Source organism: Euprymna scolopes, chromosome 41, assembly GCF_053919585.1.
Source record: "Euprymna scolopes isolate OS-2025 chromosome 41, ASM5391958v1, whole genome shotgun sequence".
NCBI classification, from domain to species: Eukaryota; Metazoa; Mollusca; class Cephalopoda; order Sepiida; family Sepiolidae; genus Euprymna; species Euprymna scolopes.
Window position 1 is genome coordinate 27,342,353 of NC_136522.1, and position 19,604 is coordinate 27,361,956.

Sequence of the window (19,604 nt, forward strand, 5' to 3'; positions counted from 1 at the left end):
GATACCTTGTTCATCGTCGACTTCGACGGACGAGCAAGAAAGAATACCAATGACCGTTTTCAGTGTCATGTCTGCTTGAGGGTGTGCAAGTCGCTGGCAGGACTTCGGGCACATCGACTTTCAGTGTCTAAGGAAGTGGCACTCGTCTGACAAGACGTTGCAATCATCATAATCATATATATATATATATATATATATATATATATATATATATATATATCAGGACTATGAAGACACAAGAGTGATAACATTTAAAAAAGGGCCATTTTGTGCTCCAGAATTTATTTTTCTACATAGTAACCACTATTTTCAATTCACTTTGCCAGGAATTGAATGCGGCATTTTTGCTTCTAATAGAAACTATCAGAGTAAAAGGCTTTCTGGTTATAGACTTCAACTTTGGTGGGATTTGGCTGCTTGTCGGGTTAGTCGGGAGTATGTATGTCGATAGAGATACTATGAGTGCATCAAAGCACATTCCATTAAATTACTTGTTAAACAGGCACAGGGTTGTGGTATTGTGCTGATGAGAGGTTGAAGCATGAGCGATAGTGCGAGAAGTATTTGATCTGAGCCTCTTTTGGGGGCCCTTTCTAAGAGTGAGAAACTAGTAGTAGATGCATCAAGATCTAGCAACAATATTCCATGCATGAGCGAATTTTTCACAGTAAAAAAAAACACTTCTATTTCTTACCTCACAGGTTGTACCTTGGGATCCTGACTTACAACTGCACCAATGCTTCCCCGTTGATATGGTTTCACATTTAGCAGTGTTATTCCCACATTTGTCGCAATTGTCTACTTGCTCATGACACAAACCTAGTATTTAAAGAGAAACAAAAAACAATGTCTGTATTCCGCTTAAACATTATTATAGACAACAAGTAATAACATCACAGTTCATGGACTCACTATGAAACAAGCGGACAATAGAAGATATTGTGTTTTGAAAGAAACCGGTTACCTTGTAGGCTTATATATATATATAATCATGTTTATTAGCTGTTTTTACATGTGAAGTATTTCATTGCAGTTTTCAGATAATGTTGGGTCATCAGGAGAGAATACGGACCGTTTTAGGCCTTTTTCTCTCTTAATCAGATGCGCACACGTGTTTGACATTTTCCAAATTTTTAATACTGCTTTGCTATTTATTTTTTTTAAATTTTTTATTGTAATTGTTTCCAATTTAACACAGTCCAAAATTCCTCATAAGCTTGTATATAATTAGTTTTTGTTGTTGTTGTTGTTGTTTTCAATTGTGAAGTATTTTATTTAAATTTCCAGATAATGTCGAATTATAATGAGAGAAACACACTCTTCTGAAAGTTACTGAATTCAAAACCACCCAATTTTAAATACCAAACACGATATTAACCCAAATGGACATTTGAATAATGAAACTAAATTGAAATCTGATATAAAAAAAATCACACATATATATAGGCGCGACTTCTAATTTAATAAAATTGAGAATCTCAAACCACATACATTCCTTCAAAAACGAAAACACAGAGTAAAGTCTAAAAAAAAAATCTTGCAGAAAAGCAATCCAACAAAGTGGTTTTCATTTTTTTTTTCTATTTATTGTGTTTATCATATTTATTATATTCTATGTATCATTTTTTATTTAACTTTTATTTTATTTTGTTTTCTATTATGTGTTTATATATTTCTCCTCTCTCTCTCTCTCTCTCTATATATATATATATATATATATATATATATATATATATATAGTCATCCACATACAGTACTGTTTCGCTGTTTCACAGCTCATCAGTGCGGCTAGGCAGGCAACTGCCTCAAGCTAGTCATGACAGTCAAGGCTTCTCACCATTACGCTATACGGCTGCTGCTGTGTGGGTAATGAATTAACGGTGTTTTGGCATCGTTCAAATGCCTCCACTCGATTTGTTTACACAAAGAGTGTCGCTTAATACGCTAATGGCAATTTGTATATCACTTTCCAATATGCTCAACCCAAGATAGGAAGCATTATAGTCATCCACATACAGTACTGTTTCGCTGCTTCACAGCTCATCATTATATACATATAATTATTTACTATACTTAAATACCTACAGAAACTAGTGTTTCATCCCTCCGGGAATCTTCAGTGCAGGATGTCACGATTGACACCAGTCGATAGATTCGAACCTAGCAACATAAACAGCTCGACTTTGTGATTCCCTCCTGCTATCTGCTTCCCTGACTGTACTGATATGCAGAAGTTTTGATCTCACGTAAACCAACATCTAGTTCATCTCCCCTAAACATTGTCCCAAATAGTAGCTCCTTGCATTCAAATGGCGATATGCCTTGTTTGGGAGAACATAAGTAAAATAAATAAAATTAATAAATTTGGGAAACTGAAACTCTTGCCAGAAGTTATATTACAGATACAGTTTAATATCAGGAACTGAATCTGACAGAACACCATTTGCTGCTGAGTAGCTTCTTCTTCTGGTTTGCCATGTTTGTTTATATCGGCAGTATATTCGCAGTTATTTATGAGCAAGTCTTATCCATCGATTGTTTACCAGCATGAGGTGCAGATTTTACTGTTTTAAAATTGCATGTAGTTTGGTACCTTGTTACACATATTTAAAACTCTCTTTTATTCGTATTATTTGGATTATTCGGACTACTGCAGTCATCTTGGGTGTTATTTTTACAACGTTTCGGCCGATTGATCCTTCGACTTTCTTCAGGTTTATCTTGCTCATTTTGGGAATCTTTCTGCTTAACTCGGGAATTTGCACAGAATTTCAAACGGAATCCTTTATTTTATGGTGAAATACATGCAAAATGAATAGCCGATCCCAAAAATGTTTAAATATATTGACCTTTTCCTTCACTTAAAAATTCACCAAAATTCAGAAAATCGACAAATTTTGATGAAATTTTAGTATTTAATAATTAATGATCACAGAACCCACATTTTTTTTTTATCTTAGTGAAAACGTATTATTTTGTGTAAACAAAAAACGCCTTTACTAAAATTATAATTCTAAGTACTAAAAATAATGCATTCATTCATATTTGCTTGTTTATGAAAATCAAGCATGTTAACAATTCAATTTTCTTAATATTTCAATAATATTACGAAAAATTCAATTTTCTTAATATTTCAATAATATTACGAAAAATTCAATTTTCTTTAATATTTCAATAATATTACGAAAAATTCAATTTTCTTTAATATTTCAATAATATTACGAAAAATTCAATTTTCTTTAATATTTCAATAATATTACGAAAAATTCAATTTTCTTTAATATTTCAATAATATTACGAAAAAACTCTTAACGCCTGTGTTAATGAAATCAATATGACTCGAAGAAAATTAATTTCTCAAACTAACGATATTACAGGGTGACCCACAAAAACGGGTCTCAACTCTAATTAGGCCCCGTTTCTTAGTGTTTTGTCCGAATGAAATGAAACTTTGGTCATAACTAGTTTATTATATTCAAAACATCACATCAAAACACTAGGGTCTTTGGCTTTTTTTTCTCCGTTGACTGTAAAATGCTCAGAAAAACAATTGAAGGTCCTCTGTTTTTTTTTTGGGGGGGGGGGTCACCCTGTATTATTGAATTAAGCATTGTTTATTTAATATTTTCACCAAAAAATAATATAATTGCAAAAATATTTCATGTAATTTTAATGATAACAAATCTCACGAGAATTTCAAATATAATATTATTATAGTTTCCTTGTGCGCATGAATGTGTAAACGTCAGCCTAATAATATTTTTACAATCTTAAAAAGAAAATAGAAAAAATTGAGGCCAAGTATTACTAAAAAAATAATTTAAAATGGGAATATTTCTACAAACGCGTAATTTAGAAAAATATTCCAAATTACTCATTTGTAGAAATACGGATGAGCAGCATCAGTGGACAAGAAATCTTTCACGACTGAGATAATTTTTTTCCTTTTCTCCCCGTTAAAAAACGACCATCGTGTCTGACTGGTGTAAAAGGGGATATTGTAATAAAAACAAAACAAACCAAAAAACAGGATTTGCATCCCACCTGCCGTATTCTATTTGATTATTAATAAATAATTGTTTTAACTTACATTTTTCCAATGAATAAATTACCAGTATAATTAATGAATTTAATTGACGTTATTCACACTTAAAATGCATTTTTACTTTTGGTTTAAAAAGGATTAATGTAATTTATTGTTATAACACGTTTAAGAATAAATTGATTCATCATGTAAAACTGTTAGAATTTAATTTTTTCATCTACCTTTCTTTCTCTTTTTCTTTTCTTCTTTCTTTAACCCCCCCCCCATGCAAGTAGTTGTAGACTGCTACTGAAAGCACGTGACTATTTTTTTTTTTTTTTTTTTTGTCAATTATTCGAGTGATTTTTGCTCGCTGATTTAAGCAAAATGGAAGTGAAAAAATGCAGTTGCTGCCTTGGCATTTGGGAGTGAAAGGTCGTTGTTTGAAAATGTCGGACTTGGATATAGTAATCCATCGTGGCGAGACATCAGGAGGCGCGAGATGAAGGTTCTATTTCGTTAGTTAAATTTTCGTTTAGGTGACGAAAATGAAGAGAAAAATGCCGGCTGACTTCAGACAGAAAAGTCTTAAAAATTCAGGTCGAAGTCTTGTCTAGAGGAAAAGAAATAAGCGAAAAAAAAAAGTGACGGCGCAAACAACAATAATTTGCTTGTTACTTAGGAAATATTCAAAGTGAAAAGGAAAGTGTATAACCTTCAATGGTGCAGCAAGAAGAAAGGGCCTTCTCTAATAAGAAAAAAGTTTTCGTTCGACTAAGCTGCCGAATCTACGCCAGGTCAAGTAATGTTTTTCCCAAATAAAGGCCGATTAATATGAGTAATAGAAATTTGAAAAAGATGCAGATTTATTTGATAAAAAAGAATTAAATCTCACGAGGCTTTTTTTTTGTTTTATGCTATCTCAAGCAGGAATGACAATTCTCTCTGGAAAAAATTCCGTATAAATTATCCTTGCTTCTAAAAAAAAATTATTCTTACCTCAAAGTAAGTTTTGCCTCTTTCTTAATCTTTTCTTATCTTTTAATTCTATTCTTTCTCTGTCTTGAACTGTTACTAAGACCTTTAAGATTCGTCAAAAGGGGACATTTTTGGCAGTCAAAATGCAGTTAAAAGTTATACGGTTAAAAGGTGAACTTCAGACTGTATTATTATTTTTCTCCCTCCTCTTTCAATTTATTTTTCCCTTCCTTAAATAAAAGTTTATAATTATTTAAAGTGGTTTTTACTTTCTCTTCTTTCTCCTTGTCTTACTTGTAAATGGTTATATGTAATTGGTTTTTACAGGTTCTAGTATTTAAATACGTCTAATTTGGCTGTTACTAAGTTACAATCGAACAAAACAAGTAAAAAAATATTCTAAGTAAATCAGCTTTTCCTTCTTATTACAACAAAATGAGATTACCTTAATTAATGGATATTTTATCTTCAAAAATACAGAAATTAACAAATTTAAAAATAAAATTGAATTTTTGATATTTTCAGCTGCCATAGAAAATCTGCACATCACCTTTTTGTTTTGTTTTTATAAAGCAATGACCGGTTCCTTTTTTTCCGGTTTGTTTTTGTATAGCAATGACCGGTTCCTTTTTTCCGGTTTGTTTTTATATAGCAATGACTCGCTTTTTGAGGATAATTAAGCATTAAACACAGTTTTTGTTTAATTCAATATTTTAAGACATTACTTTATAAATTATCTTTGAAATAGTCCCAGAAAACTAATATTTATCTTTCAATGGATTTTTACAATAAGTTTATTTAACTTTGAAAATTTATCCGAATTTCCGAGTTTTCGGAGCTGCCGTGAAAACATTTTTCATGTGTAAAAATACTTTTTTCCTTTTAGAGATAAACTTAAGTGCTTAATCTTTTAAACACAAACAAAAAGTAAACAGAAACTTATAAAAATATTAATAAATAATTGTTTTAGCTTTATTTTTTCAATGAATATAGTATCCATATAATCAATGAATGTAATTGACATTATTCACACTTAAAATAGACTTTTAATTTTGGTTTAAAAAGGATTAATTTAATTTAACGTTACAACACATCTGTAATAAATCGACTCATCATTTAAAACAAGTAAAAAATATTCTAAGTAAATCAGCTCTTCCTTCTTATTACAACAAAATGAGATTACCTAAATTAATTGATATTTTTATAATCTTCAAAAATACAGAAATTAACAAATTTAAAAATAAAATTGAATTCTTGATATTTTTGGCTTCTATAGAAAATCTGCGCATCACCTTTTTGTTTGTTTTTATTTAACAATTCCTGTTACTAAACTCATTTTTTTTTTTTTTTTGTAAAATAATTTTTTTTTATTTCACTATCTTAAGACTTGATTTTATTAATTATTTTTAAAATAGTTACGAAGACTAATATTTATCTTTCAAGGGATTTTTGCAATAAGTTTTAGGCACGGCCAAAAAATGAAAAATAAGCTGTTTTTTTTTTTTTAAACGAATTCAAATCTATTAAAATTCATTATTCTTGAGCAACTTTTTTCAGAAAGATAACAGCCTGAATTTTATCATACAAAAAGCAGAATAATATAAAACTTTTTTGCTATTTTTAATAGAATTTTAACTTTTAAATTAAAAAAAAAACAACATTCACCACCCTTATTTGTATCGATGAATGAACAATTAAATATTTTTAAAAGCTTTTTAAATCAATTATTTTTTTTATTTATTTATTTATTGTCTAAGCAGGATTTAGAATGATTTGTTATCAGAATATGCAAAGATATAACATAAGTCTCTGATTCTCTTCTATTATATAAAAGTCACTTTGTGTGTGTGTGTGTGTGTGTGTGTTCCATCCTTATAGGTTTCGAAACGTCTGAGCCTATCTTTTGCAAATTTCACACAAAGGTAATTTATACTTCTGGTAGTGTTCTTAGATAATTTGTGTTCAGAAATTCATCCGATAAGTATCGAAAATCGAAAAATCCAATCCTAAAATTTTTTTTTTTATTATATACAAAAGCAGAATAATGTAAAACTTTTTTGCTATTTTTAATAGAATTTTAAAATTTAAATAAAAAAAACACCATTTTCTATGGAAGCCAAAAATATCAAGAATTCAATTTTATTTTTAAATTTCTTAATTTCTGTATTTTTGAAGATTATAAAAATATCCATTAATTTAGATAATCTCATTTTTATTAATAGAATAATTTTTACAGGGAAATTTTTATACGTGACACCGGCAAGAGAGATAATAAAATCTTAGCAATGATTTTTTTTTATTAAGAAAAAAATTATTGACATCTAGAGATATTTCTCAGTTGTAGAGCATTCGACTACAGATCAAACGATCCTGTGTTCAGGCCCGGGTGTACTTCACCATTTTATGTGATGTTTTTCCTTAATAATGAGTTCAATTTACAATAAAAGAATAGGTACCATTTAAAATCTCCGCAAATTATTTCTTTGTTTACATATTTTTAAACTAAATATTAATCAGAAGTGACTTTTCCAGAGCATTCATCATTAAGCCCAAATATCAGCTGATGTGATATTGTAAACAAGCACAGACGGAATTCGATGAACGATATTATTATTATTATTATTATTATTATTATTATTATTATTATAAAAAATTGCGAATTAATCTACAGGATAAATGATTCCTCGTGATATATAATAATCAGTAGAGGATTAGTTCTATAATAATACATACTCAATCTGCATAAATTAAAATATAATGTTTAAGCGTATTATACGATTGGGCAACGCCGGGCGTCCAGCTAGTTTCAAGTAATTGTATCTTTTATATCATTATATAGATTTCCTGTATCGAAATTGAACATTTAACGTTAATTTTAAAGAAACTACGGAAGGTATTACAAGACAAAATAAATTCATAATTCGTAATTTCTGAAAAGGGGGGAAGTAATAAATGTTTGTAAATATAGAACAACTGTTTTGGCGCGTATAGTCTTCCATAGCTGCAAAAATTAGCATGTAATAAAATATTGCCAAAAGAAACGTGCAGTTATTTAGCGATTTTTTGTGGTATCGATTCTTCAAAGCATTTCCTATATAATGGTCTATTGCGCTCACTAAAATAAAATTATTAATTTATTTTTCAAAGATTTAAAAGTAATATTTTTCGTAAAAATAATGAATGAATATAAATAAAGAAGGGGGTTGTTGGCAAATATATATATAAATATTGATTATAAAAAATATACCTTTATAAGGTTCGTTTATCACTTCATAATCGGTGAGAATTTCGTATTGATTGGATAATTACTTGATTTTTGGAATATTCTGCGTGATTAAAACTAGAGCTTGCTTAAAAAAAAACTAGATGTTTTTCGCGCTCAAAATTGTTTATTTATGATTATTTTATTTGTATTTTTATTGCAAGTTGGAATTGTTTTCAAACAAAAAAAAAGTAAACCTGTTTTTTTTTAATGTAAGAAAAACTACTTAATTAATTTACATATTAAAAATATACTTTTTTACGGCCTAATCCAGCGTAGTTTACCTCCTAAAAGGAAATCAAAATCCACTATTTGGGGCTAATACGTTTTAACGGCATTTGAAGATAATGCAAAAGGATTTTTTTTTTAATTAAAATTTAACATTTTAAAGTGGGGGATCACTTTCCAGTATAAATTTGATAACACTAAGTTGTCTTCCTGTCATGGAAGGAAGATGAATAAATTTAAAGAATCTTTCATTCTCAGGACGGGAAATATTATATTGATCTGCCGTGGGACTCTGAGAAACTTTCTAAAGTAGAGTCTAATTATGTACACTCTCTGTGAATAATGCAGCGGTGAGAGAATCCTTAACTAATAAGAGCATGTATGATGACTACCTGCAAGTTTTCAGAAAATATGAAGACTTGCAGAATAATTGAAGCATTCTTGGTTCCACCTGGAATATACGAGAATTACATTTGGCTCCCCCGCAGACCTGTTATCAAGGAGGGTCTGCGGGTAACATCTTCCCTGCCTTCAACTGTTCACTAAAGCGTTGGGAGGAGGGTACTTCACTCAATAACGTCGTTTACTCTGATGTCAATTTAACAGTTCAATTATAATAATTGAATATAACTAGCCTTTAGAAAAACAATAATGTTTTTGCGTAAGGCTTTTTTACGGTTTCATCTTAAATCTATTCAAGATAAGAGATTTCGTTTTTTTTTTTTTCTTAAGGTGAACGATAAATTGTACACTTTTAGATACAATACTATTATTTTTGGCTTTAATGCCATTCTTTTTATTTTTAGTTTTTTTTCTCAACCCCCATGCTGAAAAACATAAGGCTAATTTGGCCTCTTATACAATTTTCAATAAGTTTTATGTTGACAATTAAGTTGTGACCGTGATTCCTTACTTTCAGTTTATAGCAATGTCCATGATAGGTTAAATGAAGCAGGATTCGAGCTTAGGTTCTGCAATTCCAATTGCGCGAACTTGCAAATTAAAATGTTGGAAGATGATTTAAGGGATCTGCTGGTCCCATGATAAATTGTTTTTCACAATTGACTGAATAAAATCTTCCCCTGAATAGTGACAGGGAAAAGCAACGACAATGGGTCGTATACACTCGAAATCTGAGATAGAATCCCACGTTTAGTTTTGACATTATCGTCTATAGCTGTGGGAGTAAGTTTAAAAGAATCTTGATGAGGGGAATATCGATAACCCAACACCTTTTCATGGGTGGGAAGTGAAGATGTCCCCCAGAGGTGTCTGTATGCGAGATTATGCTCACTAAATCTCTGAATAAGTCTCGACCCTTCTGGAGTTTAGGAAAATTACTTAGACTAATCGTCGGTAATTATAGAAAAAGTTCGCTCGACCTGCGTATTGGGGGACGGGTATGAGCAAGTCCATTCGCTAAAGCATATTTTTCCCTTAGAAGTAAAAGGTGATTCTGGCAGGACACCATGGGGAGTGGTTTTGTCCGAATTGTGTGAATAAAATGCCACAATAAATTCAAATTTCATGCTGTTTTAATTCTAATTTTCCGAGCTGCTGATATTCATTTGTTTGGTTCTTGCTAAAATGGATACCCTTTCTAATTAAAAAAAAAAAGGAGGGGATGAATAAATAAATAAAAAAGAAGAAAAGTTTATCTTGTTGACAGTATCTCTCGTTCCTTCGTTCCCTTTTCTTCTTAAGTGAAGTCGCTAAAAATCTCAATATGGCGACCGGGTCTAACCTCAAATCTATTGATTATAAAAAGGGCTCCGTCCTCTTTACATAAAAATAATTTCACTGATAATAGTTCTTCTGTCTATAATTTTTACTTAATAAATTAGTTGTTTTCTTGTGTGTGTGGATTGATATTTTTTCTATTTATTTAAAAAGAAAATACGACTTTGTTATATATGAGTCATTGAATTGTACTTGTTTGCAAAAGATCTAGCTAATTTGCATATTCTTTTAAACATTCATTTTAATTAATTCCCTATTAGTTTTTCGGTTTTCTGATGGGATGATCATCTGTACTTTACTATTACGTGTAATTATATTCATGCAGATATTCTACATGATTTATACTTGAGTAATATTTGCATAAAAAGCTTATAGTAAACACAAAATTCTTTCTGTATATATTTATGTATGCATATATATTTTTATTTTAAAAATGTTGCCTACCAAACTCCTCCGTCAGTTTTTGGTCTACAGACATGAAACTTAATATATAAGGTATTCGAACTCATGCGAAACTTTATATTTGGGTTTTAGCCAGGGAAAATCAGTGCAAAAGTGTGAAAATTAAAAAAATGAAATTTGTCAGGTGAAGGTCAAAAGACGACATTACGAATATGCATGCATGGTGTAATAGCTATTGGTTCATGATTTCATTTTTAGCCTTTTTTAGCTTTGCAGTAAACATGTCTTCATAGGTCAGGCATTAACGTCAAAGGAAAAAATAAATCATAAGCTAAATGTTTTAGTTTTGATTCTCGGTGGTGGCAGATGAGTCATTTTTTTTTTTTTAATTTTAAATCATTTTATTGGGTCCAATATAATATAATAATAAATACGAAATCTGCATTAATCAAAATATAATATTTAAGCATATTTTATGACCGGGCAATGCCAGACGGCCTGCTGGTAATATATAAAAGTTAATATATATATATATAGTCATCCGCATACAGTACTGTTTTGCTGTATCACACCTCATCAGTGCGGCTAGACAAGCAACTACCTCAAGCCAGGTGTGAATCTCGACCGCCTAGATGGCAGTTGGTGCTTCTAACCATTACACTATTCGGCTACTGCTATGATGGAAATGTGAATTAACAATGTTCAAATATTGTCCAAACGCCTAAGCTTAATTTGTTTACACAAAGAGCATCGCTTAATACGTTAATGACAGTTTGTTTATCACTTCCCAATATGCTAAACCCAATATAGGGAACATTTATAGTCATTCACATACAGTATTGTTTCGCTGTATCACAGCTAATCAGTGCAGCTAGACAAGCAATTACCTCAAGCCGGGTTTGAAACTCAATCGAACAAGTAGTGATGTATACTAAGATTGTACACCTAAAAACTAAAATATGTTTAAAACTCCCAAAATTCATACTTTCCCCATAACAGATAAAGTGTTTGGTAAAATTCTGTACTGATATTGAACGTTGCTTCTATCCTCAGTATGAGTGATATTCACCGTGAATTACTTAGGACTTCTGCCCGGTCGTAGTTGTAAAGGATCCCATTCGATATTTCAAGTAGATTCTTAAGTTCAACAGAAAGATTCATGAGTTTCACAAGATACATCTGAAGAAGGTCGGAGGTTATATTGGCCAGAACGTTTTGAAAATAACTCAAGATGAGAACGTTTTTGAAATAACTCAAGATGAGAACAGTAATCCATTAATCCAAATAATACGTATAATGTTTTGGTGTTTAGTCTAGATAGCTAACCAATCGGATCCATTGTTATATCATCCAAAAAATTGATATTTTCATTGGCTAATCTCAATGTTTTTCTCAAACAAAGGCCCAGCTTAATTTTACTTCCTATTTTCTGTTCTGTTTATGTTGGGGTGACACACTCTCTTTTTTTGTTGAATTAAAAAGTGAACTCATTTTACCACCTGTGTGTGCTTGGAGTAGTTTTTTTATTTCTTGTTTTATATCTTGGTTTAGTTTTGCTTTTTATGTTATTATTTTATTTTTTCTTATGAATACATTCTAAAGTAAAGTTTATTCTGTATATACAATAGTTTGCTATTTTACTTCTACACTTTAATAGATTTTTGTGGTCTTAGAATTTCAAATTTCTCATTCAGACATAACCGTTATGGATTGTCTACATTTCTACATGTACTGGCCTGTCATACTATTTTTCACTCAACTATTGGTGAGCGTCTGCTTTCTTTGAATTCCCAGTAATGGGTCGCTAATGCTGTTTTTATTCAGCGATTTTTGTTATTGGATGTGTTTTTTATGGTTGTAATATCTGGTTTTAAAATCTAGTGAGCTCTCACCTACATTGTACTTCTTGTCATTCGGGTTTGCTTTGGCAATTATTGTGACTTGCTAAACGATGCTTTTGGTAAGGCATTTATTTTGTAGTGGACAAAATGTACGATTCCTACAGTTACAACTTTTCTATTAATTATTAACTTTCTTATTTCTGTTTGAATTATTGCAATTAGGATTCCAATTATTACTATTTCTGGTGATTATATTTTTGTTCTCTTTGGTGTTATTTTTATTGTGACTTTATTAGTCACTTTTTTAACACGTTTTGTTATTATTTGTTCTCTACTTGTCTCATTAGGTTTTTTGTTATAGTGTGACTTAATTATTGTTTCTAAGTTTTCGCAGCAACTAAACTCATCTTGAGACAGGTAGTCTTTGTTATTAGCCAAATTATTACCTCCACATTTATTCGCATTTGTGAATATGTCACCGTTTGGCATTTCTAGACTCCTATTTATACAAGTCAGCGTCATATTACTTTCCTCTGTTCCACTGATGGTGCAGTTGCTGTCACAAGTGTAATTAAAAGTATCAGATTCTTGCACGTATGCTCCTGTACCATTGGCCTTAGGATCATATGGAACAAAACAACCCTCCGCTGCAAAATAAAGTAAAATAAAATAAAATAGAATAAAATAAAATAGAATAAAATAGAATAGAATAAAATAGAATAAAATAGAATAAAGTAAAATAAAATGGAATAGAATAAAATAGAATAGAATAAAATAAAATAGAATAGAATAGAATAAAATAGAACAAAATAAAATAAAATAGAATAAAATAAAATAAAGGAATAATTTTACATGTATACGCTATGAGTTGTGCAAATTAATAAACAAACAATTTTCTTTAAATTGTTTAATTTAATTTTTATTCTCTTTAAAAAAAATGTGTTTTTCCCAAGCGTTGTTTTTTTTTTTTTTTTCATTATTTGAATTTATGGTATTTATGAAGTATAAGGGCCGTTGTATTGCAGAATAATCCAGGTGGTTTATGGAAAATGCTTGAAGTTGCCGAATTAAAGTTTTGTGAGTTTTTCTTTTTTTCGCAAAAATGCTAGTCATTTTTTTTTAATTAAAAACATTATTTTTGTCAGTACAAAGTTAATACAATGAAAAATTTATTGAAAGATTAAAATAATTTCAATGAAAAATCAATTGAAAAATGAAATCAATATTATTGTATAATTATTGGATAATTTTTAGGAAATATTTAGAAAATTAAAATTTAAATCAAGAAAAAAGCATTCATTATAAGGTAAGTTTCATGAATAATCCATCTACTGACATCTTTTTTTTTTTTTACACAGTGGTCACCACTTATCAAGGCCTGGAAGCCACTCAGGGATAAGGGTTATTGCAAGTACATTACGTTAGTGTGGAGATTTGATGAAGTGTTTACTTAAGGGGGCGGTTCATTAAGAATTTGTTAACGTTGGACTTGAAGACATCCAAGTTGTAGTCAGGTGGGAAGCAGGCAGACGGAACAGAGTTACACAGGCGTGCAGTTCTAAGAAAGAAGCTTTGTTCATGGAATCCACGTTTTGATTTAGGCACAGATAAAGAGTGGGGGAAATTTTTCACAGTGGATTCAGCTAGATGGGTGTTTTTCGTGAAAGATTGGCGAGGGGTGACCAGAGATTGGAGTTCAGACGAGCACCTGCCATTGAAATAACGATAAAACAAGGATAGGCTCGCAACGTCTCTTCTGTGGGAGAGAGGTTGCAGGGTAGAGAAAAGGGCATCCCCCACTAAGCTACGAAGTCTATTTTGTACTTTGTCAAGGCAGGATAGGCTGTTTTTAGCAGCTCCTGCCCAGATATAGAAACAGTATTCCATCCTTGGACGTACTTGACTTTTATATAGATAGAGAATTGCATCAGTAGTGAGATATCTTCTGGAGCGGTAGAAGGATCCCACCATCTTCCCAGCGACCTTGGCAACAGACTTGATGTACGTGTTCCATTTCAGATCAGGAGTAAAGGTCAAACCCAGAAGCTTGTCAAAACACGGGGCCTCTCCCAGACGAGAGTCATCCATCCCAATTGATGCCAGATGGGGATCAGAGCGTTGATGATGTAAGGATAGGAGTTTGGTTTTAGATGCATTAAAGGTAACTAGCCACGTCTTTCCCCACTGAACCACGCGCTCGAGATCAGAGGAGAGAGAATCAGAGAGAACTTTGTCATTTACAGCCTTTCATGTGTTGCCGTAGATGGTCGTGTCATCAGCATAGATGTCAACGAATGATTTAAGTATGTGTTTAGGGAGGTCATTGATGTAGATCAGGAAGAGAGTTGGGCCCAGGATTGACCCCTGAGGGACTCCAGCATTAATACTGCAGGCCTCCGATTTTTGTCCATCGACCACTACTCTTATGAGCCTATCAGAGAGAAATGATTTAATGATTGAGAAAACATTTCCAGTTATATCGTAGCTGGAAATCTTGTGAAGTAGACCCTTATGCCATACCTTGTCAAAGGCCTTTGATATGTCAAGAGCAATTGCCCTAGAAAGGAAGCCTTTGTCAAGAGATTCACTAATCCTGTGAGATATAACCATCAGCACATCTGCGGTAGATCTTGCAGAGCGGAAACCATATTGCGTGTCACTAAGAAGGTTGTTTCTGCTGAGGTGGTTGACTATTTCTCTATTTAATATGGATTCCAGCAACTTATTCATAACACACAGGAGACTTATTGGTCTGTACTGAGAGGGAGATGACTTATCACCTGAATTCTTAAATACAGGGCAAACTGATGAGGTCTTCTAGGGAGTCGGAAAGCACTTCTCCTTAAGGCAGCGCTTAAACAGTTTCGTAAGTATGAGAGCAAGTTCTGGTTGAAGCTTTTTTAACACTATAATTGGGATGCCATTAGGGCCAGTTGCTTTACTGGAATTAAGGTTCTTGATTAGCTTGGCGACCTCATGCATCAGCTTCGTAAACATTCAACAAATCCGGGTGAATGTTGATTGGTTAATTCTTTTTTTTTAATAAATCAGAGGAGGTTGCAAATTGCATTGTGATGATTGTTGAACTTTTACATTCATCACTTGAAAATTCTATCTTTCTGTTGCAGATATTAACAGCGTGACAAAGCACGTTCTGGAATTTTATGACCGAGACAGTTTTCATCGCTGACATTGCATTGAAAATAATCGTGAATATGTAGAAAAATAAATTCTGAAGCTCAGAATGTCGCTCGTTCTAATGGTACTACTCCCGTCTTCCTAGTTCTTCAACGTTTTAAATTCCAAGTTAAAAAAATAGGCGGTCTAACATTTGGAACTACTCTCGTAATTTATAAAATATAACTTATAAAATATAAGTTATAAAATATAACAATCAATTATACATTTAATCAGTCACATCTGGCTCATGGATGAATAGTCAACAACGAAGTTTCTATTTATTAGGTGTGGCAATAACAAAGACAAAAGACCGGATATAGGATTTCCGGTTCTGAAGTGAATATATTTAGAAGTTTTGAGTTTGTTTATGTCAGTTTTTAGTTTGCATCAGTTGACAACAGTTAGTTGAGCAGATATTTATCAGATCCAAGATAAGCTATCTTCAACCAAAATGTATTTATGGCCGTGAAAAATTATCTTAATTGGGTCTTAATTCATACACTGAATCTTAACTAAGATGTGCACAAATGAATAGTGATTTGTCAGACACATTGTTTTGGGGTTAAACGTTGAAAATTCGACAAGAAAAAATTTTATGATCGAAGCAGATTCAGTTTTGCACTTATTTCTAATTATTTAACAACTACAAGAATACTTGATCCATGATGAGTAACATTAATTGTTAGGACAGAACTAGTTTGCACCACTTTTATGTTCATTTATAAATATTAGAGTCAAAACATTATGAAACTAAACCTTAAATGTAGAACCATTCAAATTTTGCTGAAAATCCACTGCATAATTTTGATTTTAGAGCTTATTTAAGTGCTCTTAAGATGAAATGGAAATTCAGGGAATCTTACTTAATCTGTGTATAATAACCATAGATCAAATTCAATGCAAATCTGAAGTACTGAGTTTTCGAATGAGAGGTTGTGACGGTATTATTCCCCTATAAAACATTTTAAAATATTCCCAAGAAACAGAAATTGTTAAAATATTAATTAATTGATGTCTAATACCTATTCTTAGAATTTTTAAAAAATCAGAGGTATATGAATTTTTAAAAGATCAGAGGTATATGAATTTTCAAAAATTCAGAGGTATATGAATTTTTAAAAATTCAGAGGTATATGAATTTTTAAAAGATTCAGAGGTATATGAATTTTTAAAAGATTCAGAGGTATATGAATTTTTAAAAGATTCAGAGGTATATGAATTTTTAAAAGATTCAGAGGTATATGAATTTTTAAAAGATTCAGAGGTATATGAATTTTTAAAAGATTCAGAGGTATATGAATTTCTAAAAGATTCAGAGGTATATGAATTTTTAAAAGATTCAGAGGTATATGAATTTCTAAAAGATTCAGAGGTGTATGAATTTCTAAAAGATTCAGAGGTATATGAATTTCTAAAAGATTCAGAGGTATATGAATTTTTAAAAAATCAGAGGTATATGAATTTTTAAAAGATTCAGAGGTATATGAATTTTTAAAAGATTCAGAGGTATATGAATTTTTAAAAGATTCAGAGGTATATGAATTTCTAAAAGATTCAGAGGTATATGAATTTCTAAAAGATTCAGAGGTATATGAATTTTTAAAAGATTCAGAGGTATATGAATTTTTAAAAAATCAGAGGTATATGAATTTTTAAAAAATCAGAGGTATATGAATTTTTAAAAAATCAGAGGTATATGAATTTTTAAAAAATCAGAGGTATATGAATTTTTAAAAAATCAGAGGTGTATGAATTTTTAAAAAATCAGAGGTATATGAATTTTTAAAAAATCAGAGGTATATGAATTTTTAAAAAATCAGAGGTATATGAATTTTCCTGTTGCACTTTAACTCACTCTTTGTTCTCTTTGCACAAAACTAAACAAAGCCTACTTAACGACCCCTTTCACCTAACCATTGTATTTTAAAAATTATAATGATTAGTTAATTAGTTTAGGCGTGAATACTATACATATAAATATATAAATATATACGCATACATAACTTCATATAAACAGAGACTAGACTAGCAAAGACAATTTTAATCAAAATCCATTACATGATTTTGATTTTAGAAAACGTCTAAAATCAAACAGTTAAGCTTAAGGGGTCTTTAGAATAAATTCAAGTTCAGAGAATTTTCTTTACTTGGTGTCTAATGGATATATTTTTCAATTAACGTAAAAGAACTCAATAAAAAGGATTTTCATATCACTTGGATTCTTCAGACTCCTGTTATCATCTTGAGTTTTATTTTCACGTTTCGACTGATGTACCCTCCGACCTTCTACAAGTGAATCTTTTCAAATTTGGGAATATTTCTATTGAACTCCAGAATCTTTCCATCAAAATCAGGAATCTGCATGGAATTCGAACAAACCCCTTTATTTAATCCGCGGGGCTAGCATGCTCTTGTTGCATCAGCCATAACTGAGTAGAAGTCTTAAATAATTTGCAATTGTATTTTGAGAGTCGTCCTTTAACCGGCAGAAACGTGGAACTTACAACTGAATTTTACATTATCCACTACGTCATGGGTCCTTGCAAACAATTCTAGTATGAATTCTTAGAACCTTAAACCTATTTTTGTTTTTAAATGTACAATCTTACTCCTCCTTATTATATATCAGTATTTATTACTACATATTATTACTACACACACACACACACACACACACACACACACACACACACACACACATATATATATATATATATATATATATATATATATATATATATGGGGGTTGTTCCAAAAAGTAAAACCTCTAATTTTTTTAGCTAAAAAAATTGAAAAACTACGAAGACAGGAGTGGTTACATAAAAACGAGTGACCTTTTATGCTCCAGAATTTCTTTTTCTCCATAGTTATCGCCATTCTCAATGCACTTTTGCCAGGAATTCAATGGTGCATCTGTACTATGACAGGGGTTGACCTATTCTTTCCTCCTTTTTATTTTCATTTCTTTCATCATAGGATTTTTACATTCACATGCGATTTAGATGAATGCTAAAAAGCAAATGACTTTAATTCCTACCTTTTTCTTTTTCCATTTTGTTCTCTTCAAAATATTTTTCAACCAGTAAAAATCGCTTCATACACAAAAAGTAACAATTCCGTGTGAAATTAACCAAGAATATAAAACAGTGGTTGGGAAATTGAAATTAGAGTTCTTCTGGGTGACACCTGTCATACAACACACGTCGTCAACGCTTATCTTAGAAAATGGTGGTATGCCCTATGTTGAAATTCCTTTAAGTCTGCTGTTATATCTCTAGTGAAGACAGACACCCAAAAGATAAACTCACACACACAATACCCAAAATGGAACTTTGAAAAAAACTTTCTGACGATTTTGTCTACCTCTTATTCAACAACTTTAAATCTTCAACAAACTTTGATACTGCAAAGTATATGTTACATTTCTATAAAATTGTTAATATAAATATATTTTTCTTGTTAATTCTTGTTTTCTCATTTTTATTCCAAAATTCTTGTTGTTGAATTTGCTCTTGCCAACTGGCGACTCATTCATAATATTTATTGTTTTATCGTTTTTTCTTCATTTGCCAATGTGTATATTAATGCTTAATATTCACAGGCAACATGAACTGGAACAAATACATTAAGGACATTGCAAAGGCTGTTGAAAAGAAGGTGGGTTCCCTTTACCGTGCTAGAAGACTACTCCCACTGGGAGTATCCTGTTCTACAAAGTCATCATTCGCCAATGCATGGAGTATTGTTGCCACATCTGCGCTGGTGCATCTACCGCTTGTCTCTCCCTCTTGGACAGGGTTCAAAAAAGAGTCTCATATCTAATAGGCCCCACACTAACAACCAAGCTCCAACCTCTGTCATATCACTGCAATGTCACATCTCTGCGTTTGCTTTACAAGTACTTTAATGGAATGTGTTTTTATAAACTCAGCACTTGTGCCTCTCGGTG

The 19,604-nt window shown here is 31.2% G+C and overlaps 1 protein-coding gene across 1 annotated transcript in view; it reads right to left on the reverse strand.

The window, feature by feature from the left end:
• Nucleotides 1-19,604, reverse strand: part of LOC145266443 (uncharacterized) — a 202,355-nt gene that overhangs the window by 65,522 nt on the left and 117,229 nt on the right. Inside the window, exons 9-10 of the mRNA XM_080122120.1 lie at nt 12,922-13,122; nt 695-819 (exon numbers count right to left, since the gene is read on the reverse strand). Of these exons, the coding sequence (XP_079978246.1) occupies nt 695-819; nt 12,922-13,122 (326 nt within the window). The remainder of the gene's footprint in view (nt 1-694; nt 820-12,921; nt 13,123-19,604) is intronic.